The 25,142-nt window shown below is 36.8% G+C and overlaps 2 protein-coding genes across 4 annotated transcripts; both read right to left on the bottom strand.

The window, feature by feature from the left end:
- Nucleotides 1–68: 68 nt before the first annotated feature.
- Nucleotides 69–20,032, bottom strand: LOC107711571 (phosphorylase b kinase regulatory subunit alpha, skeletal muscle isoform-like). Of its 3 annotated transcripts, XM_016516566.1 has the most exons (34): nt 19,745–20,030; nt 19,529–19,664; nt 18,482–18,640; nt 17,882–17,929; nt 15,148–15,316; nt 14,642–14,724; nt 14,430–14,510; nt 13,846–13,944; nt 13,581–13,727; nt 13,426–13,479; nt 13,063–13,185; nt 12,168–12,263; nt 11,897–12,004; nt 11,711–11,789; nt 11,474–11,608; nt 11,087–11,196; nt 10,752–10,896; nt 10,567–10,645; nt 10,308–10,471; nt 9,410–9,580; nt 6,266–6,354; nt 6,032–6,177; nt 5,786–5,939; nt 5,519–5,598; nt 5,350–5,428; nt 4,433–4,562; nt 4,159–4,260; nt 3,456–3,571; nt 3,272–3,310; nt 2,869–2,913; nt 1,501–1,662; nt 1,319–1,372; nt 1,029–1,229; nt 69–929 (listed from the first exon to the last, which is right to left on the bottom strand). In XM_016516566.1, exons 2-34 carry the CDS (start codon nt 19,604–19,606, stop codon nt 756–758), a joined length of 3,699 nt encoding a protein of 1,232 aa, XP_016372052.1. In that variant the 5' UTR covers nt 19,607–19,664; nt 19,745–20,030; the 3' UTR covers nt 69–755. The 3 variants fall into 3 exon arrangements, with proteins under 3 accessions (XP_016372052.1, XP_016372053.1, XP_016372055.1); XM_016516567.1 differs by lacking the exon at nt 3,272–3,310; XM_016516569.1 differs by lacking the exons at nt 69–929; nt 1,029–1,229; nt 1,319–1,372 and having other exon boundaries at nt 1,580–1,662; nt 3,277–3,310; nt 19,745–20,032.
- Nucleotides 20,033–23,051: 3,019 nt separating this feature from the next.
- Nucleotides 23,052–24,700, bottom strand: LOC107711576 (liver-expressed antimicrobial peptide 2-like). The gene is made up of 3 exons (XM_016516577.1): nt 24,570–24,700; nt 23,844–24,013; nt 23,052–23,714 (listed from the first exon to the last, which is right to left on the bottom strand). Exons 1-3 carry the CDS (start codon nt 24,636–24,638, stop codon nt 23,675–23,677), a joined length of 279 nt encoding a protein of 92 aa, XP_016372063.1. The 5' UTR covers nt 24,639–24,700; the 3' UTR covers nt 23,052–23,674.
- Between the last annotated feature and the right edge of the window lie 442 nt (nt 24,701–25,142).

Raw genomic sequence — 25,142 nt, forward strand, 5'->3', positions numbered from 1 at the left:
AAGTAAAATACTTAATTTTTTTTTTTTTTTTATTTAAGTTGTAATTTATTACATTCTAAGCAAAATAAATAAAAGTTACTATCTCATAAAGGCTTCTTCAAGTGCATGCATACATCTACTACTGGCTTGTAACAGAGCTGTAAAGACCACAAATGCAAGTCTAAAACACAACGAATGTTATGAAACTAAGTACTATACATAACTATAGTCACCTCTCCATTAGTTGTAGATTATAAACAAAGATACAGAACACTACGCAGTACAGTTCTTCTTTTATGTTGGCAAACAAAAACCAAAAAGAACAAAACTGAGTTTCATGCTTAATAGATCTTAGTCAGGATGGACACTATATCGAATTTTACGCACATGAAAAAAAGGACATACTTAGTCTTGACAAGCACTGTATAACGGTTCTAAAGATCACATTTTCACCTTGTTGTTAAACAACAGTGCAATACATTGAACACACTGTATTTCCATTCCTCACAGCCTCGTTTTCACTCCTGTCAAAAATTTAATATGAAGCTACACTGACTAAGGTCTATGGAAAACCTGTATTAGGACTACTGAATGACAACACCGTCAAACTGTGAACTACCAAAGCATTTGTTCAACAAGTTTATTCAATCTTGTTCAAAACAGTTGCAGATTTTGCTTTCACACTCAAACTCACACAAACACCTAAATAACTGCTCTAAAATAGTGGTCTCTTCCTCTGTACAATAAAAACTATACTATTTAAAAACTTCATGGTATCACTGTACAGTACAGGCGCCACTAGGCAGGAAGTCCTGGACGTAGGTTGCCACAGCTTTAGAGAGGTAAGTCATGGTGCCAAAGCGACCGCTGGGTGCAGTATCATATAGGAGCCGGCAGATTCCCGTAGAGAGATCCTTTTCTAAAATACTGTCCTCTGCACCAAGATCCTTCTGCAGCAGCGAGAGAAAGGAAATTACTTAACATTTGATGATAATATATACAAAGTGAAATCATGTTATTTGAAACATTTCACAGTTAAATACCCATACCTGGTCCTTGAAGAACATGTCATTGGCAATGTGAACAATCTTCTCTATGTGGATGATGCTGCCAACGCTTTGAATGTCCACATCAGCCAGCATTGTAAGTACCAGGATCCCTTCGACCAGCAGCTGCCTATATTCAGGCTGAGGCACACGGTTCAACACCCTTTCCACATGTACCGCAAACTTTATCTCACCCGGGGTCATCTGGAGAGAGGGAGCGATAAAGCAGTTTACAGAAAGCAATGAGAGGAACTTGTGAAATGATTTTTAAAACACTTTAATTGGTCCTAGACCTCTCTTGTGGTAGAAGATGGGAGCACAAAGCCTTCTATTGAAAGGCCATGACACTGTGGGCAAAAAACAAACAAACAATAAAATTAATATATTCCACTATTTTGCATAAAAATATTTTGCTATGCGTTTTACGATCTATTTCATGTTATTGACATAATGTTTCCTCTCAAATTCTTCTAACCTTCTGCAGGATCTTCCAGACTTTTTGATAGAAGCCTACAGGAACTCTGTTGAGCGCACCATCAAGCCTTCTTCTGCGCAGCCACTGCCCCTGCCGGCTGTCCCGCGACGCACCAACACTGATTGAACTGTCAGATGCATCAATTGAAGGCATCCGGTACCTCTGTAAGTCACATATTAGCACAGATCAACAATCTGTGAAACTGCTTGGTTAGTGGTATGACATACTAGGGGCACACCTTTAAAGAACAACAGGGATCGTAAAAGTCATTCAAGACCTGAACGGTGTATTTGCATATTTAAACATTATTCAAGAAACATTTTCTTCAAGACAAAAGAAAATGAAAATCTACTTCACAAAAACATTGATCTGGTGATTGGGAAGGCATCTGACTTCATTCTGGTGTTTACTGACACTAAGTTTGACTTGGCTCAATACCATGGTTAAGGGCAGAAACATCCTGGGAACATCATTAAAGAAAGGTGGTGGTAACGTTGAGCATCTAGTTTATTATAATAACTCTGTATTTCTTGGCCATAGAGTGCTGCAGAGATGACATATTTTTGTAGGTCAAGCCAGAATATCACCCTGGTTCCCTTAACATCCATTGGCTTTTGGATTATTGCAGAAAATAAGCTCTGTGACCAACAAAAGTTTATGATTCTTACACGTTTTCTTCACCTAGGCAATCTTCACTAATGAATACAAATTTTATGAATTTTAATGCCTAAAAACAACTGTCAGAATTAGAAAACTAAACATTGGCTATAAATGAACTACAGCATTGATGACATTTAACGTCTCAGACAGCCACTGTAGTCCCATTTACTCACTTGTTTAGCAACAACCTTTTTCAAGACAAACACTTGGCAAAAAAAAAAAAAAAAAAGTGAGTATTACTCACATATTTTTTGTTGTACAGTAGAATATAATGTGAAAACATCTTGAGCTTGTGTTAACCACAAACCTTATTTCAGGCTTTTAACCAAAAACCAACTTACCCATAAAAACATTTACTTGAGGACGATGGAACGGAGTCAAAAATACTATGTTTATGGGTTTAGGACTCATTTCTGTAGCACTCTATTATATGATCTTATTTCATCAAAAACAAGTCCACTGCTTACAGCATTACAGATACCTTGCTACATTTAACAAAAAAAAAAGACATCTTGTAAAGTTCCATATTAACATCTATTCCATATTGTCGATTTGACTGATAAAAACTACCCATATTTTATGCCACATAAAACAATTTTTCAGACACAGACTTTTTGCAGCTCTGTTAGTTTCTTAACCTTACTTGCCCTTCAAAAATCAAAGTGCAAAGCCAAAAGTTAATATGGCTTTGAAGAACTGAGGACTTACCCCTGACTCCATGTGCTCAGTGTCGAAGGATTGACTTGAAAATGTCTACAAAAGGAAAAGACAGATAGCAATGGGGGAGGTCAGTTTTATGAACTTCCCACATGACAAAAATCTTTTCAGCCTCCTTCAACAATTATGTTCTCATCACTCGTGGAATTAAACACCTTGCCATGCACCTTTAGAGCCAATGAAACCTGTATATTCTCCTTCATGTGACATACAGATTCAAACTTTAGATGTATCATGGTTTTTCTTCCCACAGCATTAAATTCATAGACAATTAACCCACCAAATTAAGCAACTGATGTCAGTTTGTATCTTGATTTTTTATTTTTTTTTAGTTTCTGAACTTAGAGATTAGACCATTACATGAGACTGAGTCACAGCTCATGAGACACATCACCTTACTTTGGAGTGACCATGACAATCGGAGATCTTCCAGCTGAAAACATTTAAAAACTATTAAACACATAGAGACATGACATATATGGTCGCTTTAATGTTGACACAATTTAATTTATTTGAGTGTGCCTTTGTAATATCTGGCCCATGCATGTTTTTGTTTCATCAATCTGACGGTCACCTACCATCTTCATGTCACTCTTCAGTTTGCTGATGCCCGCACGCTCACTCTTGGTAGCACCAACATTTCCAACTTCATGGATGGAGATAACAGGACTGGTACCGGGTTCAACTGAACGAACTGACACACATCCAGACATCCAAACCAATCATAGATAGGATGACCATAAGTCCTCTTTTTCCCAGACATGTCCTGGCCGGGATTTCTGAATTGCCTAAATTGTCCAGGTTTTAAGTGTGTTCGGCTTGAAGCAGCACTGCGCAGACCGATCGATGTTTGACAACAAAGTACCGCGAGAGCTATAGAGAGCAGATGCTCTGCATGCTGTCCAATTGCTCACGCGGTACTTTGTTGTCACACAACGATCGATCTGCACAGCGCCGCTTCAAGCCGAACACACCTATTGGATTTGATTTTTTATTGGTTTCATACTTGCTGAAAGTAAAGACTGAAAAGAAGTTTGACCAACAGCATGCAGGCACTGTACATAATCGACCAATCATGGCACGCGAGAAGGTGGGATCTACAGAGAATGGTCAAACCAATGCAAATATTAGACATTTTAGGCAATTTAGAAATCCCGACCAGGACATGTCCAGGAAAAAGATGATGTACGGTCACCCTAATCATAGAATATTAGCTATCAATGCTGAACTTGTATTTCTACACAAACTACACAACACTGTAATTCTCATGAAGTCACTCACCACTTCTCTGAACACCAAATTCTTTGCCGCTCAAAATGTGGTGGAGAAGATTCTTCAACTCAGAAGGACTCAGTTTCATCAGACTCTCAGTTGCCTCCTCACCTTCAACACACATATTATACAGTAGTCAACATTTGAAGTGGATCAAAAAATTTCATCAAAGTTGTCCTAAAACCAAAACAATACCCGTTCTTGTCTTAGGACAACTTGGAAAACACATCCTCAAATCTCCTAAGATGCACTATGAACAAATGATTAATGACAAATGCAGTACCTGAGCAGTTTAGAGACTGGGCCAGCTCAGTTGCCATAACCTGAATGATGAGGCCAATCCTCAGCCGAAACATCTCACTGAACAAACTGGGCTGTGTTCTGATGATCATTGCTAGGTACACTATGATCTCCTAACACATACACAAAAACAAATAAATATTTTGAACACAAAAAAGATCTCACACAAATTCAAAGATCAAAAAATATTTTATAAGCAAGGCCTGAATGGAATTTCTCAGAAAGCTTTATATAATATAATTTGAGATGTTTATGAAGTATTTTGGCTGATTTGGTCATTCTTTGCACTATCGATATGAACATATTGTTCTTATAAGGTTATATACACTACTGTTCATAAGTTTAGGGTTGTTATGATTGTTTTATGTTTTTGAAAGAAGTCTCTTACACTCACCCAGGCTGCATTTATTTGATAAAAAAATTCAGTAAAAACAGCAATACTGTGAAATATAACAATTTAATTTAATAACAGTTTTCTATTTTTATATATTTTTGAGAAGTAATTTATTCCTGTGATAGCAAAGCTAAATTTTCTAACAGTCACTACTACAGTCTTCAATGTCACATGATCCTTCAGAAATCATTCTAATTAGCTGATTTGGACAAGAAACATTTATTATTATTATCAATGATAAAAAAAGATGTGCTGCATAATATTTTTGTGAAAACCATGATGCATTTCTATGAAGTAGAAATCTTTTGTAAGAACATATGTGACCCTGGAGCACAAAACCAGTCTTAAGTCGCTGGGGTATATTTGTAGCAATAGCTCTTTACTGTCGCTTCCGATCAATATAATGCATGCTTGCTGAATAAAACTGTTAATTTGTTAAAAGAATAGTTTTACTGACCCCAAACTTTTGAACAGTAGTGTAAAATCATTGTATGTTTTCAAGTAACCTGTGTGAGGATGGCAACAGTAATGTTGTTCTCGCTGGCTTGATCAATAAGTAAGGCCAGCTGGTCAGGAGGCAAAGGCCTGCAGGGAAACATCCAGATCACCCACATGCTAACAATATAGTGCATCATTTTGGTGTCACCTGAACTGTGAATGACTATGAAAACTCACGCAGTAATGGTCTTCTCTCTGGGCTCCGGCGGTAAACCGACTGTCAAGTGCTTTTGATGGGCCAGCAAATCTGAGCAGGCCTACAAACAAGACCATCAGGCAAAATACTGAATAATTCATTAAGCACATACAATATAAACACATCCTGTGAATTGAGAGTGCCGATCTAACCGGAAGAGCATATGTAACATTTCTTGGATGATAGGAATGCAAATAGCAGCTAGTCTTATATTTTCTTTTTCCACAAGCTTGCATTTAGATCTTTACCCAGTCCAGTTCCTCCACTTTCTTGCGGAGCACGCCTGAAATCATACGGATGAGATCCCAGTAACGCAGATCTCCTGCCTTCTCATAGAGCTCCACCAGCAAACTCTTGACAGTGGTGCCTTCCCCATGCAGCTGAGTGTCCCAGTCCATTCCCCTGTCAGAACACACATTAGATTCAATAGAAAACAAAACAACTATACAGACAACTCGTATAACTCTGATTCAAACATGGCAAGGGACTTTTACTTGTCTTTGAAAAGGATGCAGAGGATGTCCGCCTGGTCATGAAGGCTCTGAGTCTCTTTAAGCACCTGGACTAAACCACTGTAGTCAATGCCACCATGAGTGTCCAGTGGCAGGTTACACTCAGAGGACACAAGCTCCTCTGGACTCTACAGAGATCAATGAAACATCAAAGAGTTTCCTGTCATCTCAGTTTTGCATTATTAAAAGATCCTTTGTGTGTGTGCATTTACACACATGACTTGTGAGTGGTCCCTTGAAATCTTTTAGATTAAGCGCAGGCTGAGGGGAGTGGAAAAGCTTACTGGGAAGATACATGTGCACATCTGAAAAATAGACAAGGAACAGAAAAAGACAGGGCAAAAATTTATGGAAATGTATACAGGCAAATAGTGTACTCTTTGCTTTGCTAGACAGATGTCTAATTTATTTAATTGACTGGTTGTTATTAAACTACAGTTGTAGTTTGATAGTTCAACCAAAAATGAAAATTCTGTCATCATTTACTCGCCCTCATGTTGTTTCAAACCTGTACTACTTTCTTTCCTCTGTGAACATAAGAAGATATTGTGGAAGACAAGAAGACATTAAGGAATATATTGTTTTTTGTTCATATAACAGGGTTTGAACACATTTTTACCAATGAATTTCCATGACTTTTCCCTGACGTTTCCATGACATTTGAGACAATATTCATGACCTAATGTTCCATTATTTTACAAGTATACATGTAAATTAAGAATAAAAATCTCTGTTCAAATTTATCATGTTAACTAAAATTAATGACTATTAATGCTATGTGTTTGCTTTCTATTTGTTTTAATAATAAGTACAAGCTGTGACTATGCCAGACGTTACTCCATGCAGAGAATGTATCACATCACTGAATATTGTTTAACCAATATTATCAATTAGACTCAGCATTTCATTTTGAAAACTGTTTAGGTATAACAGTAGTAGGCTATTCAAGTACAGAAATATACAAAAATTGAATAAACTGTAAATTAAAAACAGATTAATCCTTTAAATTAGTTACAAAAGTGATTCAGTCAAGAGTAGTACTGCCCACACTCAGCCCACAGTGTGGACATACTGTGGGCATGTTATGGGCCCACTCTGCTTTGAGTGGGCCAGCCCACACTTTGGGATGTCCCACTAGGGCCCCACACGTGCCCCGCATTTCATGCCAATATTAGGGCCCACAGAGGACTGCCCGTGTGGGCTAGATTTTCTGCCCACAGTGGGCCCACACGGCACGGGCCCCAAAGGGGCATGTTTGCTGGGGTAGTGATTGTCTCTTTGTCTTTTGTTGTTTGATTAACATTAATGACAGGCAGCACAGCTTTATTAGGCTGCTGACACAAGACCGAATACACGGATCCAATATACTGATACACATGCGTTTTCTTTTTCAACTGTTGACATTCACTTAAGACAAAACCAACTGCGTTTATGAGGATACTCGCCAGGACGGGCATTTTGACATCATTTTGTGTGTATTTGGCTGCTTAAGCTCATTAATCTGTGAAAAATAACTCAATTTGGTACTCGCGAGGTTGTTTGCGAAGCGGCATTATGTCCACACACTTTGGATGTGACTGTGAACCCACAGAAAACAGTCTCTGGAGCGTGCGAGTACCGAATGGTTTAAAAAGACTTAGAAAGACTTAAAAGATGTGCAAATGATACACTTTTGTGACGATGCAACAATGACCCAATTATACAACTGTCCCGAAACACGAGCGAAAGTCTTGTATTGCAGCGTGCAGCAGCTCTTTTATAGTGCAGACGAGATGCGCTGATGTGAACCCATTTTGAGAGAGTGAGAGAAGGCGGGGTACAGCTAAATCACTCAGGCTGTTTTCAAATGACTGATTTGATCTGATATTCTGTGTGGATTTATTAACTCATCTAACCTACATGCTATATTGAGTAAATGTTTATGGGAATGTACCACATTATAAACACGAAACCTGTGGGAATGAGTAAAACTATGCAATGGCTATATGCGCAATCCCGCACTGAAATTCAGCACTGATTAAACATAAATTATACAGAGATTTGTGAAATAAATTTCCATGACTTTTCCAAAACTTTCTGGGGTTTTTTCCCAAAATGTTCCAGGCATGGAAATTGCTGTTTTAAAATGTCAAGACTTTTCCAGGTTTTTCATGACCATAAAAACCCTATGGATGTCAATGGTAATGAAAAAATTTATATTTTCTTTTGTGACACAGGGGCAGAGTAAATGATGACAGAATTTGTCAATCATCAATCCCTTTAAGGTTAAACTGCTAGTCTGTCGAAGCACTTGATGTGGCAACCTGGCCACATAAAACTACACACTTAAGCTTTTTAATGCTTTTAATGTAACATCCTCCCATGCTTGCATTCTACCCTTCATGTCCACTGCTTCTAGCTCTACGGCTTGTCCTATTTAAAAAAAAAAAAGCATTTACTGCAGTGATATTCTATGAGCAAAAAGACCAAACTAAACAATTTTGTAATTCATTCAGAGGCGGACAGTAACTAAGTACATTTACTTGAGTATTGTACTTAAGTACACTTTTTGAGTATCTGTACTTTACTTGAGTATTATTTTTTCTGGAAACTTATGACTTTAACTTCACTACATTTGAAATACAACTATTGTACTTTTCACTCCACTACATTTCTATCAAGATCCTCGAAGTAGATAGTCGTTAGCAGCTTTAAAAGTCAGTGGGTGATTTTTTTCAGCTTATCAGCAATCACTCTTGTAATGCTACATGAAGTGATTTCCCAGCATTTTTTTAGCACTGACCAGTTCAAAATGTGATATTTATTTACAACAATTCAATAATAAGAAATTAATATTGTGGTTTATATTAGGCACAATATTGTCTGATTTTGCTAAATTGTGTAAGTGAAAATATTACTTCAGAGGTATTACAAGTATTACATACAACAATAATAAAACAGTGCATTGACATAAAAAAGGAAATTTAAAAGTACTTAAGTACCAAAAGTAAAAGCAAGTACTTCTGTACTTTTACAAAAAAGTTTGAAAAATCTGTCTTTACAACTTTTACTTGTAATGGAGTTGTGTACTTTGTCCGCCTCTGAATTCATTGTTGATCATTTCCATTAAAGGGGTCATATGATGCGATTTAAATTTTTCCTTTCTCTTTGGAGTTTGCCGAATCGGTTTTCACCGTGGACGAAGTAGAGTCCAGCCCGAGGTCGTCACATGTGGTTGCCGCAAGCCGCCCGCCTCTGCTCACTCAAGCCCGCCATGTGTGACGCTGTGTTTTGTTGTGGTTGTTGCATCCCTAAAAATTACCCTTCAACAAGTAAGATTTCAGTTTGAGTACAGCAGTAGTTGATATTAGTTCAGCTCACTGTGGATTTGAAGCTCCTTGGCTTTGTTCATGAGAGACACCATCTCAAGTGTCTTAGTGGCTGCAGCCTTGAAGCGACTCAGCCCTTTTGCCTGTCCCTCAACTCTGAGCCCCCGCTGAGGCACCGCTGCAGTCAACAGCTGGTCTAGGTATTGTGCTAGATCATCTGTATCTGAGAAAGAAAGGGTTAGGAGTCAGGATTAGAAAGAAAGTGACATGAGAAAAAGACAGGTTGTAGGGTTGGAGGCAACGATGAGCAGCAAGACATTAAAGAAAAAAGTTTGCAATGCACCAAACTAATGTGTTTATGTAACATTATAGCCTTCAGTCCAAGTGTAAATGCACTCCTTGGAGAATAATTCAAGCTTGATTACCCAGACTACTCATTTATAAAAGGCTTTAACCCCTAACCAATCATAAGTTTCATTCCTTACAGGAAATGCCACAGAACCTTGAATAAAATGCAAAACAAATTAATATAAAAAATGCATGAATCTTGAGCAACATGATGCTGTTTTCACACTTCAGGTGCTCATTGCAAATGATCAACATAAAAATCAACATGGTAACACATCTTGCAATGATGGTAGAGAAAAAAGGCTGAGAAGCCAAAGTAAACCAGAAGAGTCAAAGGTCAGAGATGTGTAAATGTTTCCTCCAGCAAATTCTTCATTATAAGAACTGTTTAGTTCATTAAAACCCATTACACTAGCTCTCCCTAAAGATTGGACTCAAGATCAAAATGAATAAAATGTAGGACCTTTTACGCTAAAAATGTAGTCTAGACCTAAAAGCAATGTAAAATGACTTCATCTCCAAAATGACCAACATCAGTATATGACCATTTCAGAAGTCATCGTCAAACAAAATCTCTTTATCAGGATATTATTTCCCCTTACCATCATTGAAGCTCAGGTCATGCACAGCACCTCTAAAGTAGCCGTCCTCAACATCATCATCTTCATCCAAGCCCCTATTGGAGCGTGTCTTACCACTATCGAGGAAGCTCAGATGAGCACAACAAGACGTGGTCAGGAACTCAGATAACTTGCCCGTCTGGATCCTAGGAAATTGAGAGCAGCAAGCAAGTAAGCTGAAACTGCCCTTGAATATGTATTGTTGATGACATTATATTTATTTATAGCCTCATTGTCTGACCTTGCCCCTCCAAAATAGCCATCCTGTAGCTTCTTAAGGGTAGCCAGCACAGCAGGGTCCAAGTCTGTGTGTTCATTGTCTAAGAAGAAATGCACAAAAAATTGGGGGGGAAAACTACACACTTATTCTCGTTTAATTTTTTTTTAGATGACTCCACATTATCAGGGATGCAAATTTTCACTCACTAAGCATGGTCTGGGAAATGGGAAAGGTGACGGTAGGACGGCCAGTCATCCTCCAGCGAGAAGATAGGTAAGACAGGTCAGTGCGCAACATTTCCACAATCATCTTGTTGTCCAGGGCCAGATAAAACTGCTGGTGATCTATGAACTACCGGGGAGTAACAAAAGAGAGAATAAATGAAAAAATGATGAAAAACATTTGCCATTTAGCATATATTTTAAAAGCTGTGACTATCTTTCTGTGGCTCATTTTATTTAACTTCTGCTGAATGATAATCAGTGGCTCTCTAAGTCCGCATAAGGCTCAAACATGCCTACTTTAGCACATTATGAAGAACCTGAGGTGTGAAGCTAAAGATGGTGTTGCGGACGATGTACAGCTTGGAGGTTCCCAACACTCCAATCCTACGGTAAGGTCTGCCGGTCAGCCCCAGTCTCTCATTACGCCCTTAGAGAAAGATAAACATACTCATGCACCCTAAATACATGAAATAAATACTGAAAATTTTTTTTAAATGGTGTAGGATTTTCTCTGAAACAATTTTCAATTTTCACTCAAAAAAACTGAATAGTATTTTATTGTAAAATATACTCCAGTAATGTGTTTTGTTTTCCTTTGAAAATGTTGAAAAATTTTAACAGCACTGAGTTTTAAAAAATAATAGCACGTTTTGTATTTCTTCATACCAGTGTCAAGTGAGACCTTACAGTGTACCACTTCCTACCTAGTCTAGCATAAATATGGCTGAGAACTCGAGATGGTTGCACTCTGATGGGGTGGATGTCTGCCACTGTCTCCACATCAATCCCATTCTTCTGCAGGAGTGCCTTAATATCCTCATTCTCAGCAAGGATGGACACTTATCAGAACAAAAAAAACAAACATCAGGGTAAATTTCAACCATGCATCACATGTGCCATAAAGAATTGAGTGCAACTGGTTGAAAAATATTAAAACATACCTTGTACAACAACATCTGGTTTAGGGATGGTAGAGAACCTGCGGTTTAGAGGGTCTATTTCTCCAGGAGCCAAAAAACCCTGAAATGGAAAGGAGAAATTTGAGGTGCATGCCATACTTTCTCAAATATAACTTGGTACAAAGCTTTCAAAGAACTATAGCAAATATATGACTTTTAACCTCTCACCTCTGCCAAAAGGTTGCCCAGGACATAAAGGGACTGTCCCCACTTCAGAGGGCACTTTCCCATTGGGATCCTCTCCACCGTGTGTGGATTAACATACTCTTCATCCACCTGAAATAATAATAATAAAAATATGTTATCAAAAGTATATAAAAAAAACTAATTTCATCTAAATTAAATCTGAATTCTCATTAATCCAGTGATATTTAATTGCTATACAGATCAGATTTAAAAAAAAAAAAAAAATGTAGTTAGTTAGGAAGAGATTTCTCACCTTATCTGGAGGAACACTATAGAGTTCAGGCAGCAGCCGTACCCCATCTTTTTGTTTGATCATGATACCTTCCAGAGCTTCTCGATACTCCTGAACCTGAGAGGACAGAAACATGAAAATACAGCCTGCCTGTATCTGCTGCACAACCTTATTTTTTAACTTCTAGAAAGTCTCTCTCAAGCGTTGTCTTTTCACTATTCTTATCTTTACACTTTGTCTTTTGTCTCTATACTAGCAGCCAGAAGGCACCACTCCACTTAAGTCTGAAATAAACTACATGAGTTTTACAATCTGAACACATTTTAAAACACTAGGCATCCTGTACCTGAATATTGTATATTGTTACAAAACTATATACAAACTGTATATATTGTTACTCATGCAGAAACATACACCTCGTTGCTATGATACGCATCACAAATGAAAACAATGTGTGTTCTAAAATCAGCTCAAAATATCAAACATATTTTATATCATCTGACTGGATGGAATCACAAGTCTCATGCTTAAAAAAAAAAAAAAAAATCTGTGAAATCTGTCAACTTCAACTGACCATAATCTGCATAGTATTTTGTGATAATAGTATTTTTAGCCACATACTGAAATTAAACTACATATGCAAAATATATAATGTAATAGGTTTGATAAGAAAATATCTAAAAAAGAATGTATGTATATGACAGAAGAGAACAGACAAGCAGTGCAGTAAGCATTCAATGCTATGTGTGCTAATGATATTCTAGCTCTCTATTAACTTGGTTTTAAACATGTAGGGTACAAATTTCCTTAAATCTTCATCATATTTATTCAAATTTACACCATATTGACTCATATTTCCAAAACACTCATATTTCCAGAATGAGACTGGTTAAACAGAAATTCTGAATGGTTTTACCTGCTCTGGACTGTTGATAAAGATGCCATCCAATATCAGGTAGGTCCAGAAAAGTGGCCACTCACATTCAATGTTTTCAAAAAGCTTCAGCTCAGCAGATTCATAGTACAGCCTGTTGGGGTCCTATTGGGAAAAGAGGTCAAGTATTTAAAAAAATATATGATCAATTTAGTTTATTACAGACATAATTAGACACATTTATCAGGTACAGTACACATCCATATATTTCTGTAATAATTCTTAATACTAGATGTAAAACTATATGTATTTGTTTCTACACATTCTAAAGTATTTGTATATTTAAAAAAATATCCAATACAATTAATGTATAGCCCAATGTGTCTGTGTATTGGATATACTGACCTCTTTAGGAGTTTTGTGGCCATCTCTAAGAAAACGACAACAGCCATATCTTCCCTACAGACAAAAAGGGATTCATGTAACAAATATAAACCACCATAGAGTGAGAGACAGACAGCTGTTAAACAAGTTCCTCATGTCCGAGATCAAGTTCTGACCTGGAGCTTGGAGATGATTTCCTCCTTAGTGATATTGACTAACTCCATGTCTTCCACAGCAAAGGCTGGATATGAAATGATGGACAGGAGGCCAGCATCCACCTCTTTAGACGTTGAAGCTCTGGGCAACATAGAGCTCAGAATGGACTGAGAGGAATATGTGGCAGTAAGGAGATGATAATTGTTTAAAAAAAAATTCTAGTAAGGTGATGGTGAAAAAAAGTGCCTAAAAAAATTCAGAGCACTAGAACCACTATAGCCTCACCTGGCAGTGCTGGATATCATCTGCTAAAACATGAACCACAGAGTCAGGTCCCCCTTTGGCTCCAAATAGATTCAAGTCATCTAGGGCTTCAAGTGCTGCCTGCAGTAACAAAGGGTCCATTCAGGGGCTTAGACAGAGTTTTGTCCTCACAATGTCACAACAAAGCCAATATTCATTCAGTGTGCACTGAAATCCAGGGCCACAGACAACAAATTCAGCTACCACAATTGAATTTTTACAGATTTTCTAAATTCAAACCAGTACATTGTATTAAAACAAGGTTAAGGGCTAGTTCCCTAACTTTAGAATGGTACTCAGTCTTCTCGGACAGAGAAAGAACAACCAGAACCCTTCTGCTCTGAGCAAAGTGTCACAATCGGAACAAAAAGAAATGACAAGCTGACAGGGAAAGCTGGGAAGGAACACTAATACCACAGAGTTCATGTTGAGGTTACATTGGGTCACTTTAATATGCGGTGTTCATGAGTGCACGGCATGAACAATCCCCTCCCCATCATGCCAGTCTGAGAATTCTCAGCTGCTCAGAAGAGGACTGACTGTCTATTTTGTTTCATCACACTCACTTTAGCCATCCCTATTGAGCTGGCATTGAGCTCAGGGATCCCCTGATTGGTTTTGTCTCCTCTCTCCCACATCCCATAGTCCTGAAAAATCACAGGAGAAAATGCCAGTTACAGAGAGTGGCTCTTTAATAACAATTACAGACTAAAATGAGAAAAACATACAAACATATACAAATACATAAGGCCTATATGATCGATACTGAGAGACTTACAGCCACTTTGTATGCAGATTCAGTGTAAAACAGCAGATTTTGGACCACATCCACCTCGTCCTGAGTGTACACAATGTGCAGCCCTAAAAGGACACAAGACATGGCAAAGGATATGTGGGAGAAGATCTACTAATGCTAGGCTCAGTACACAAAGTAACCAATCAGATTCCAGGATTTCTGAACAAAAGTTTTATAGGTTTGGAATGACAGAATTCTTCAACCACTGCAAAAATAATAATAATAATAATAATAATAAACATTTTGCACTTATTTGAACACTTATAATTAGAGCTCACGACCGGTCACAAACTACAACCGCTATCTTCATCATTTATTACTTGTGCAGGCCTACTAAAGACTGTAAAATGTGGACAAAAAGAGATTCTACTGTTTTAGAGGAAAAGAAAGAAAGCTTGTACACGTTTAAGAGGAAGAACCGCATACTCTTAAGAGTCTCAGGTGTCTTAAGTCATGTTATGCAAGCTCTAAAGGGAGACCTGGAGTACCTGAGGCAGTCATCTGAGCCAGGAAGAGGAGATAGAGTGAGGTAGCATCAAGTTGGAGATGCCCCCATTCCCTGTCACCCACCACAGTGGCACAGGTCTGAGTGTTGTACTTGGCGTGGAGGCTGTCCAAAGTGCTCTTACTGTATTTGAACTTCTCCACTTTGTCCATCTGCAGTGAAATGTTAGAGGACAAGAGATAGCACTACAGAGCACAAAAGACCACTTCAGACAATATCTAATGGACAAAATGGTAATATGCGTTATGCACAATTGAACTGTGTATGAGACTGATAGATTGCATAACCATGTATGCGCATTTGTATATTTGTGTGTACAACTTTATGTACACTACAGTTCAGTAGTTTGTGGCATGTAAGCTTTTTTGTAATGTTTCTGAAAGCCTCTTTATGCTCACCAAGGCTGCATTTATTTGATAAAAAATACGAACAGTAAAAACAATAACATTGTGAAATAGGCTATTATTACAATTTAAAATAACCATTTTAGATTTTAATATACTTTCAAACTATTTATTTCTGTGATGGCAAAGCTGATTTTTCAGCAGCATTACTCTACAGTCATGGCCAAAAGTTTTGGCAGTGACATAAATTTTGTGTTTTGCAAAGTTTGCTGCTTCAGTATTTGTAGATTATTTTTCCACGAGTGTCTATGGTATACTGAAAAACAATGATAAGCATATCATAAGGTTTAAAGGCCTTTATTGGCAAAAAAAAATACAATGAGTATATATTTACAGTGTTGACCCTTGTTCTTTATAACCTCTGCAATTCGCTCTGGCATGCTGGATATTAGCTTCTGGGCCAAATCCTGACTGATGGCGATCCATTCTTGCCTTATTAGTTGTTAGTTATTAACAGTCGGAAGGGAGCTTCATCAGAGTATATAACTTTGCACCAGTCTTCTGCTGTCCAATCCTTGTACTTCCTGCAGAATCTCAGTCGGTCCTTGAGGTTTTTCTTGGAGAGAAGTGGCTTCTTTGCTGCCCTTCTTGATACCAGGCCATTATCAAAAAGTCTTGGCCTCACTGTGTGTGCAGATTCTCACACCAGCCTGCTGCCATTCCTGAGCAAGCTCTGCACTGCTGGTGACACGATTCTGTAGCTGACTCCTCAGGAGGAGATCCTGGCACTTGCTGGACGCTCTGGGACGTCCTGAAGACTTCTTCACTGCAGTCGAACCTCTCTCCTTGAAGTTCTTGATGATCCAGTAAATGGTTCTTTCAGATGCAATATTCTTTGTAGCAGTTTCCTTGCATGTGATTGTGAGGCCATTTTGACCATTTCTCTTTGGAGTGTTACAAGCTCTTGGTGCATAAAGAAGATCTGTAAAGTTGCAAAGACTAAAGTCTCAAATCCAAAGAGATATTCTTTATAAAAGTTAAGAGTCAACTAGTGTTGCTTTCGTCAACGAAAATTATGACTAAATATCGTCGTCAACGAACCTTTATTACGTGACGAAAACGAGACGAGACGAGACGAAAATGCTGGTCATGTGACAATGACTATAATTAAATGTATAATGCAATATCGTTGACGAATAAAAACGAGACTAAATGTGGTTTACAAAATAAAAACTATGCTAAAATGTCTCTTCATTTTCGTTGACCAAAACGAGACGAAACGAAATGTTATAACGTTATTTCGTCTCGTTATTATTATTATTTTGCAGTATTTCTGTTTCCTGTGTCTCGCTTCAGGGGCTGCATCAGGTCGCACTGCGCAGACGCAGGCGACACCACTTCCTCAAGCCCCACTCGCGGCATTATTTAAAACAGTGTTTCCCAACCGGGGTGCCGCGCCCGCTTGAGGTATTCGGCCAATCACAACGCACTGGATAGCTGGCCAATCAGAGCACACCTCGCTTTTTCAGACCGATGAGCTTTCAGAAAGGCGGGGCATAGAGGAGCAACAATAATGTACATTATATGGAAAATAATGTGTTTTTTTAACCTTAAACCGCATAAACACATTGTATTACACCAAATACACAAAATAATATTCTTTTTAGCAACGTCATATGACCCCTTTAATGTTAGCTGGTCATTTTGTGTCAGGATCAAAAAACAGTGAAATTAGTTTTTTTTGTGAAAAGTTCATTTTTTTGACCGATGAAACTTTTAGCAATTATTTAGAATGCATCTGATCACTCTACATAATAGTCTAGAAACAATGTGAATGAACACCACAACAGCTTAAGCAGCAAACTTTGCAAAACACAAAATTTATGTCACTGCCAAAACTTTTGGCCATGACTGTACTCTTCAGTGTCACATGATCCTTCAGAAATCATTCTAATATGATGATTTGGTGCTCAAGAAACATTTCTTATTATTATCAATGTTAAAAATAGGTAACTGCATTATATTTTTGTGTAAACCAAAATATCTATTTTCAGGATTCTTTAATAAATTTCAAAAGAATAGCATTTCTTTGAAATAGAATAAAATACTGAATAAAAGTATGAACTTTTTTTTTCTTTTTATCTTACTGACTCCAAACTTTAGAATGGTAGTGTATGCATGCATGTTCGTTAGCTTACAGCCTAATTTACAGCCAGATAAATAGAATGGTAAATAAACCGTGAATAAAAATGGAAAGTGCTATCAATGCATGTTTTGGAATGTACAGACAGGTCTGGCTGTTGTATATCTTTCTGCCGTATCTTTTTTATTTGTTGAGCATGTAGTGCGGTTAATGTTAATGGCGGGTGGTACCTGTCGCATGATGCACTGAAGAATTCCCCTCATCAACTTCACCACACTCTGAAAGAAGAAAAAAAGAGATCAAGACAAACAGACTGCCTCCAAAACAACACTTGGAACACAGGCTCAACTGTGACCTTTCAGCTCTTCGTTTAATAGCACAGACATGAGTAACATAACACTTCTGAGCCACTGTAAAGAGACAGCTTAGATACACTGATACATATACACGCAGTCATGAAAAGTCAACTGACCTTTCTTTAAAAAACACATGCATGGAAATAAAATAATATAATCTACTGGTGAATATTTTGGTATGGCTTCTGATGTTGCTGTTACCAAACAGTTGCCACATGTGCTCATGTGATTAAAAATATTCGTCCAGCAGACCATATTGAGTCTGTGGGTTCTTTCTGGGTTCTACAACATGTATGTTCTCATGAACAAATGTTGTTACCGAATAAATATCTTAAACGCTGTACTGGGTTAATAGGCGTACTCAATCAGTTCATCCTGTGAACATTCATTCAGGTAACAAACAGATTCCTCAGGTCACAGAATCAATACCAATGCACTGCAAAAAAAAATTAAAATCCCCATCTCAGTTTGTACCTGCTCAAGCTCATAGGCTTTAGCCTTGTCTTCATCACGGTCTGCGTTCTTCCTGTAAGCCAAACTGAGGGCCCAGACAGACAGGATGCTGTAGACATTGTCCCTCACCCAGGCATCAGGCTGCTCTTGGCTTGCTGGTAACAGACCTGTCACTGGGTCCTACAAGTTATCAATACAGCTAGTTAAAAATGCCCAGTGCATCAGGTAATACACTATATGTATAATTAATATGCAAGCATTACTTTTTCCATAAAAAAACACAAACACACATACTATATTATATATATATATATATATATATATATAAATTAAATATTCATATTAGAGAATAATATTAGAATGATTTCTGAAGGATCATGTCACACTGAAGACTGGAGTAATGACGCTGAAAATTAAGCTTTGTCCTCACAGGATTAAATTATATTTCGAAATATATAAAAATAAAAAAACAGTTATTTTAAATTGTAATAATATTTCATAACATTCCGTTTTATTGTATTATTTTCCGATTATTTTGATCAAATAAATGCTGCATTGGTGAGCATGAGAGACTTAAAATATTTTTAACCCACATTTTTAAACAGGACTGTATACACCTGCGTCAGAAATTATATTTGAATTTATTTTCATGGGTATTTTTCCTTTGTGAAGGTATATTATTTTATCCAACATAAAAGCACGCAACATGTATTTTACTTAAGTGAAATACTTTAAATGAATTTAGAATAAAACAGTTAATAATTAAATACACTATCACAGATAAATTACTAATTAAAAATTAATTGGAAATCATTTTTTTCACTTTTGGTGGCAAAAGCCCTGGTCAAATTCTGACCCAGATATAGCATACACATGTAGACTTTAATTTTTACTTTTTATACATTAAAGGAGTGTGTTTGTAACACAACACTAAACTGCATACTCTTCTCTCCGCATGAATAAAGATCCAAGAACTGTGGCAGATCGAAAATATCTACATTTAAAGAATGAAGGCATGTTTAGTAAAAACACAAACTGTTTAGTCCTTGTAGAAATGCAGACACTCACTTGGTGACGCAGTATAGTCTGATTAACTATCCGCGCGTAGTTGTCAAGTTTAACTCCAGAATTGCTGCGACTCCTCATTTTAGTTCCTATAAAGTTTGCGAAAAACCTTTATGCTTCAAAACCCGCCAACATCCTCCTGTAATAAACCAATACGGACATTAAGAAGAATGCTTTTTTTCGAGAACGCTTGCATAGATTCAGTGAATATAAACAAACCTGAACACTTAAGGGCAAAATCCGGAAGGAAAGTAAATTCTTCTTGCACACTCGCGCTTACACTGAAGCCAGTTACAGTCAGCTCGGAGGATCTTCCGACTTTTCAAAATAACACCGGTGAGCTCAAGTTATGTAAAGTCGAATACATTTATAGCGACAAACTTTTTTAAGGAACTAGTCTGAAAAGTTTAGGGAGTAAGGTCGTAAAAACGTTCACCTCAAAGATTTTTACACATCTTGTGAAAACAGAGAGTACATCGCGTTCCTGACGTCATGTCATGAAGGACCTGCGTTCACAAGAATCCGTGTTGACGCAAAAAGTCATTAACATGTTTAAAATATTATGACATTATTTTCAGTTCCCGTTACTAATTAATGTCACACTTTGTATAGCACTGACTGTCTTATGCTATGCTCTGTTTGTTATTTGTTCTATTTTCATGAATAAAGGGGAAAAAAAAAGAATCCGTGTTGACGTTGAGTATCGAATAATATTTAAACAAACAAAAACAAAGATTCGACTCATTTTTATTTTACCGTTTAAGAACGAGAGTTAATTCACAATGAAACTGCAATTTAAAACTGAACTGATGCAAGAAGATACAAGAGAAAAGAAAACTGAATGTATAAAATACTTAAAATCCCTTGTTAATTCATTTTAATGAATCATCAACCTGATCATTTGTTTTACTTAATATATTTATTTGGGGTAATTGGTTATTTTCTTGCTATTATGATTGTAACAGTAAGTACACTTTGTAAAACATCAGTATAATTCTTTGTTAGTTTTCTTGTTTTGGAAAAAAAAAATCACCTTTGTTACAAACATTTAGACCAAAATTTCCTTTTGCACAAAACTCACCAAAAGCGCTGTATATTTACTTTTCTTTTTACATCTGTGATATCATAAAGATCTGTCTGGCACACACGTCCACTTAGTGGCAGCAGTCACATCCCAACAGATTTCCAGTCATTAAATTTACTTGAAGAAATAGTTTATTTGTTTATTTCTTTGTTTGCTTACATCTCATCTCGTGTCCTCTCCTCTCATTTTCAAGGATAAATTTCAGAATTTCACCCCTCCTCCCTTTCAGCTCTAGTTCTGAACGGTGATTTGTGTCCAAATAATTTTAGACAATTGGACATTTTGGCTTATCATTGCAATATCCCAGCTAATCTTAACTTGTTATTTTGACGTGTATACATTATTATTTAACATGTACCTTATTACTGAAAAGTAATTATTTTGGGATGTTTAAAATAGTTGCCTTCATTTTTTTTATTTAAAATCTTGATTTTTTTTTTTACAGAAAAAGGTGATTGCCAGAATAATGTGGTTTGCAGAAAAAAAAAATTTAAATACAGAAAAATGTATACTATATTTACAGAATAACCTGTACATTTTTCAGTTCAAAACTGTAATTTACAAAACAAACAAACAAACATGCCACATCACCTTTAATATGATGCCATAACACCCAGGTGGTAAAAAGAAAGCCACATGACAAAACAAAGTTCATCACAAGTAGCATTATATACTAATATATAGAAGGTGTACAATGATATACACACAAATACAAAACACCATCATGGTAACACTAAAATAATGCAATAGACATTCAACAACATAAATTGTAACATAAAACCCTAATATACATAACTGATAACAAAAAAATAGTAAGAGAACTTACCGTTAACCAATTAAACGTTTTTTTCTGTAGCATTTTACAATCTTTTATTGTTAAAATTAAAATTATTTTGACAGAAAACATCATATTTTCCAGTGCTCCTCATGTATGGGTGTTTAGCACTTACACCAATCAGGAGAAATGACACTGATCACTACTTAACTTTGGTTCTGTGAATTCTAGAGTTCTTTGTCACTCAGAATGTACGCGTGAACAGCACACCGAGGCTGAGTGCTGAGCTGCTGCTCATAATCCTCAACACGTCACCATATGACTTCATGTCGTGATCTTCATATCTCTTGATCTGTCTGACAACAAAACTGTCAATGATAAAATGGCAAAAAAGAATTGCCATTTGAAAAGTGTCATTTTTCTTTTGTTCTGTTTATTATCATAAATACAAAACACCATCATGGTAACACTAAAATAATGCAATAGACATTCAACAACATAAATTGTAACATAAAACCCTAATATACATAACTGATAACAAAAAAATAGTAAGAGAACTTACCGGTAACAAATTAAACGTTTTTTTTCTGTAGCATTTTACAATCTTTTATTGTTAAAATTACAATTATTTTGACAGAAAACATCATATTTTCCAGTGCTCCTCATGTATGGGTGTTTAGCACTTACACCAATCAGGAGAAATGACACTGATCACTACTTAACTTTGGTTCTGTGAATTCTAGAGTTCTTTGTCACTCAGAATGTACGCGTGAACAGCACACCGAGGCTGAGTGCTGAGCTGCTGCTCATAATCCTCAACACGTCACCATATGACTTCATGTCGTGATCTTCATATCTCTTGATCTGTCTGACAACAAAACTGTCAATGATAAAATGGCAAAAAAGAATTGCCATTTGAAAAGTGTCATTTTTCTTTTGTTCTGTTTATTATCATTTCAGAATCACTGATTTATATGTCTCTGAATGTTAGTCCCCAGTCTGCACTGCACATGCTTGGCTAACCTCTGTGAGGTCTGCCATATCAGCCAAATAGCTGCTGTGTGCAGCTAACCTTGAGAAACCCTGATCACACTGCAGAGGCTTGCATGACAAATCTGTAAGGGTGATTGACGTCCAGCTATTCAGGCCAAATTCACAAATGTTTACATTTTTAAATGCACTAGAATTAAGTTTTTCCTGGAACTGCAGCTGAGAAATATGTTGGCAAAACTGCATTGAACTGTGCAACTGTAAATGCAACAAATGGAGTTCATGACATAAAAGCCATTTTCTCGGAACATGTTTTTATTTCAGAACCCCAAAGTTCAATGAGAGATGCACATATAGAGTTACAGTACAGTAAATATAACTTATAAATCTTATATTGATATATAGTCAGATACATAAAAAAGAGCTTTAAATGAACTGTTGAGTCATACAAAATGAAAAGAGCAATACAATAAATAAGTAATCCCATATTGAAACGATGCTTGTAAATCCTGATCTATGAGATGAGGTGGAGACACTTGTATATAACAACATAAATAGTGACAGGTAAATGAGCCTTAAATTAAATAAAAACAAACGTGAGCACACAGACAAAGGCAAAGAATGGAGGCAAATGGTTAATAATATATAGGCACAATCAATAAAGGCAACCTTTGCACTTTCTCTGTCCCTTTTTCTCCAGACTAGCTTTGGTTCAACGACATTTGGGTTGAGCTAAGGCACTAGTAGACACATTTGCCTACACTTGCATATATAGCTTACAAGTAACATGATCTAATACTACACACCAGTTTCCATGTTTGGACTAAGCTTAGTCCTGCGATCAGCTGTTAGTGCCAAAAGCTATACTCTCTCTAGCTATACTCTCTCTGTACTGCTCGATGGACATCCAGAACAGGGATTGGACTCAATCTGATTCAGGGAAACTGGCCCAAAACACATACTGTATCACCTTCCCAATACCACCTCAAATATGTTTATAAAAAATGTCATGCAAATCCCACTAATAATGCTTCTTGTATATAGCAATATCACAGTGCAGATAGATTATGAGGTTTATGTTGATTTTCTTTGCACTCTCAAAATAGTCCACATGTTGTGTACCTTATGATAAGCACAATCTTCAGAACTTTACCTATTGCCTCATTTGTGGCTTACTATATGTCTAACTGATGATTAACTGCATTGCACATTCAGTTGCCTCCTGCTGCTCACTGAATCAAGCTTCCGTCATGCATGATGGTGTAGAAATGTCAGATCAGAGAAGGAAGGAGTCTTCATTTTAGGAATTAATCGGTTGGCTGTAGGAACAGTGGCCTTTCCTGTGGAACAAAATTAAAATGGAGAATCAGTTCTTATATTTCTTGTTTAAAAGATATGTTTGAAAGTATTGTCAGTAGGACAAAAAACTTGATGCAAAAAAAAAAAAAAGATTCAAAAAATGCATTCACCTGCATATTCCTGTCGAGCACTCATAGTTGTTCTGGCAGTAGGCGCCATGAGGTTTAGTACCCATGATCCTCCATAATGGGGTCATTCGAGCTGTTCTCTTTAGTGACCTTTGAACTTTCTGTACAGAAGCTGAAGTTGTGTCTGACTTTGGCACAGGATTGCAGGTCACCTGAAACACACAATGTGTCAGTCAGCTCTACACTCATGTAATATTAAATAAGTAATATCAGTTGAATAAAATAGCTAAAATTATACAACTGTTTCTGTATAGAAACAGTTTTAACGCATACCTGCCAGCCAATCAGAATCGAGTATTCAGACAGACCATGGTATAAGTAGCCATGTTTTACGACTTTGACTATTAGGTTTATAATATGTGATTTTAATTTCTTAACAGTAAGTGTAAATAAATACACCTACAACGAAACAGTATTTGACAGCATTGTGGCTCCTTTAAAATGGTTCCACTTTTAAACAATAATATAAAAAATTGAACGATAATATAAAAACATATATAATGTATTATTTTAATTGGTTAATTTATATTATTAAAATATTATCTTAATAATATTAAGATAATATTTTAGGTCATCTAAAGTATTTTTTAAAAATTATACTGAAGGAACAAGTGAACGCACTAACATAAATATCACATGTCAACAGTTAAGGGAGCTGTGAACAAATTCATTTATAAAATATACAAAAATTACAATCATCATAATTACCTGCTGGACAAGCACCAGAAACACCAGGCACCAGGCGAGAAGAGCCCGTCTATAATTGTGTGCCTGCATGCTGAATGAGAACTAGTTCAGCTGCTGTAACAGTGAGCTCACAGCGACACTGACCACAGAGACGATGTACTGTCTTATATACCCTCCTGTCAGCAGAAGAGAGACTCTCCCTCATCCCTTTCTCTCTCTCTCTCTGCCTCTGTGTCTCTGCTTTTTCATTACCAGATGTGGCACATGTTTGCTTAATGTTTGTGACTTGGGTAAGCTGTCCTCTGGGGCTCTGGGAGAGAATGCAGTCAGAGTTTAGAGAAGCAAAGGATAAGAAGGAACGAGAGGAATGAGGGATAAGAACAAAAATGAATCATATTTTGGACATGTGCTTGTCACTTTTTAGAGTTCAGTGATGTTTTACCACAGTTTATTGAACTGTACATTTTAGACAGCCATGCAGTTGTATTTACTGATATAAAACAGGTTTAAATGTGTTTAAATGAGATGATATAAATCAGATTCTAAGGCTTCTGAATCAACATTTCCCTTCCTGTTTCCTTTGTTCCTTTGACA

The sequence above is a fragment of the Sinocyclocheilus rhinocerous genome, unplaced genomic scaffold, assembly GCF_001515625.1.
Source record: "Sinocyclocheilus rhinocerous isolate Xijiao unplaced genomic scaffold, SAMN03320098_v1.1 scaffold837, whole genome shotgun sequence".
NCBI classification, from domain to species: Eukaryota; Metazoa; Chordata; class Actinopteri; order Cypriniformes; family Cyprinidae; genus Sinocyclocheilus; species Sinocyclocheilus rhinocerous.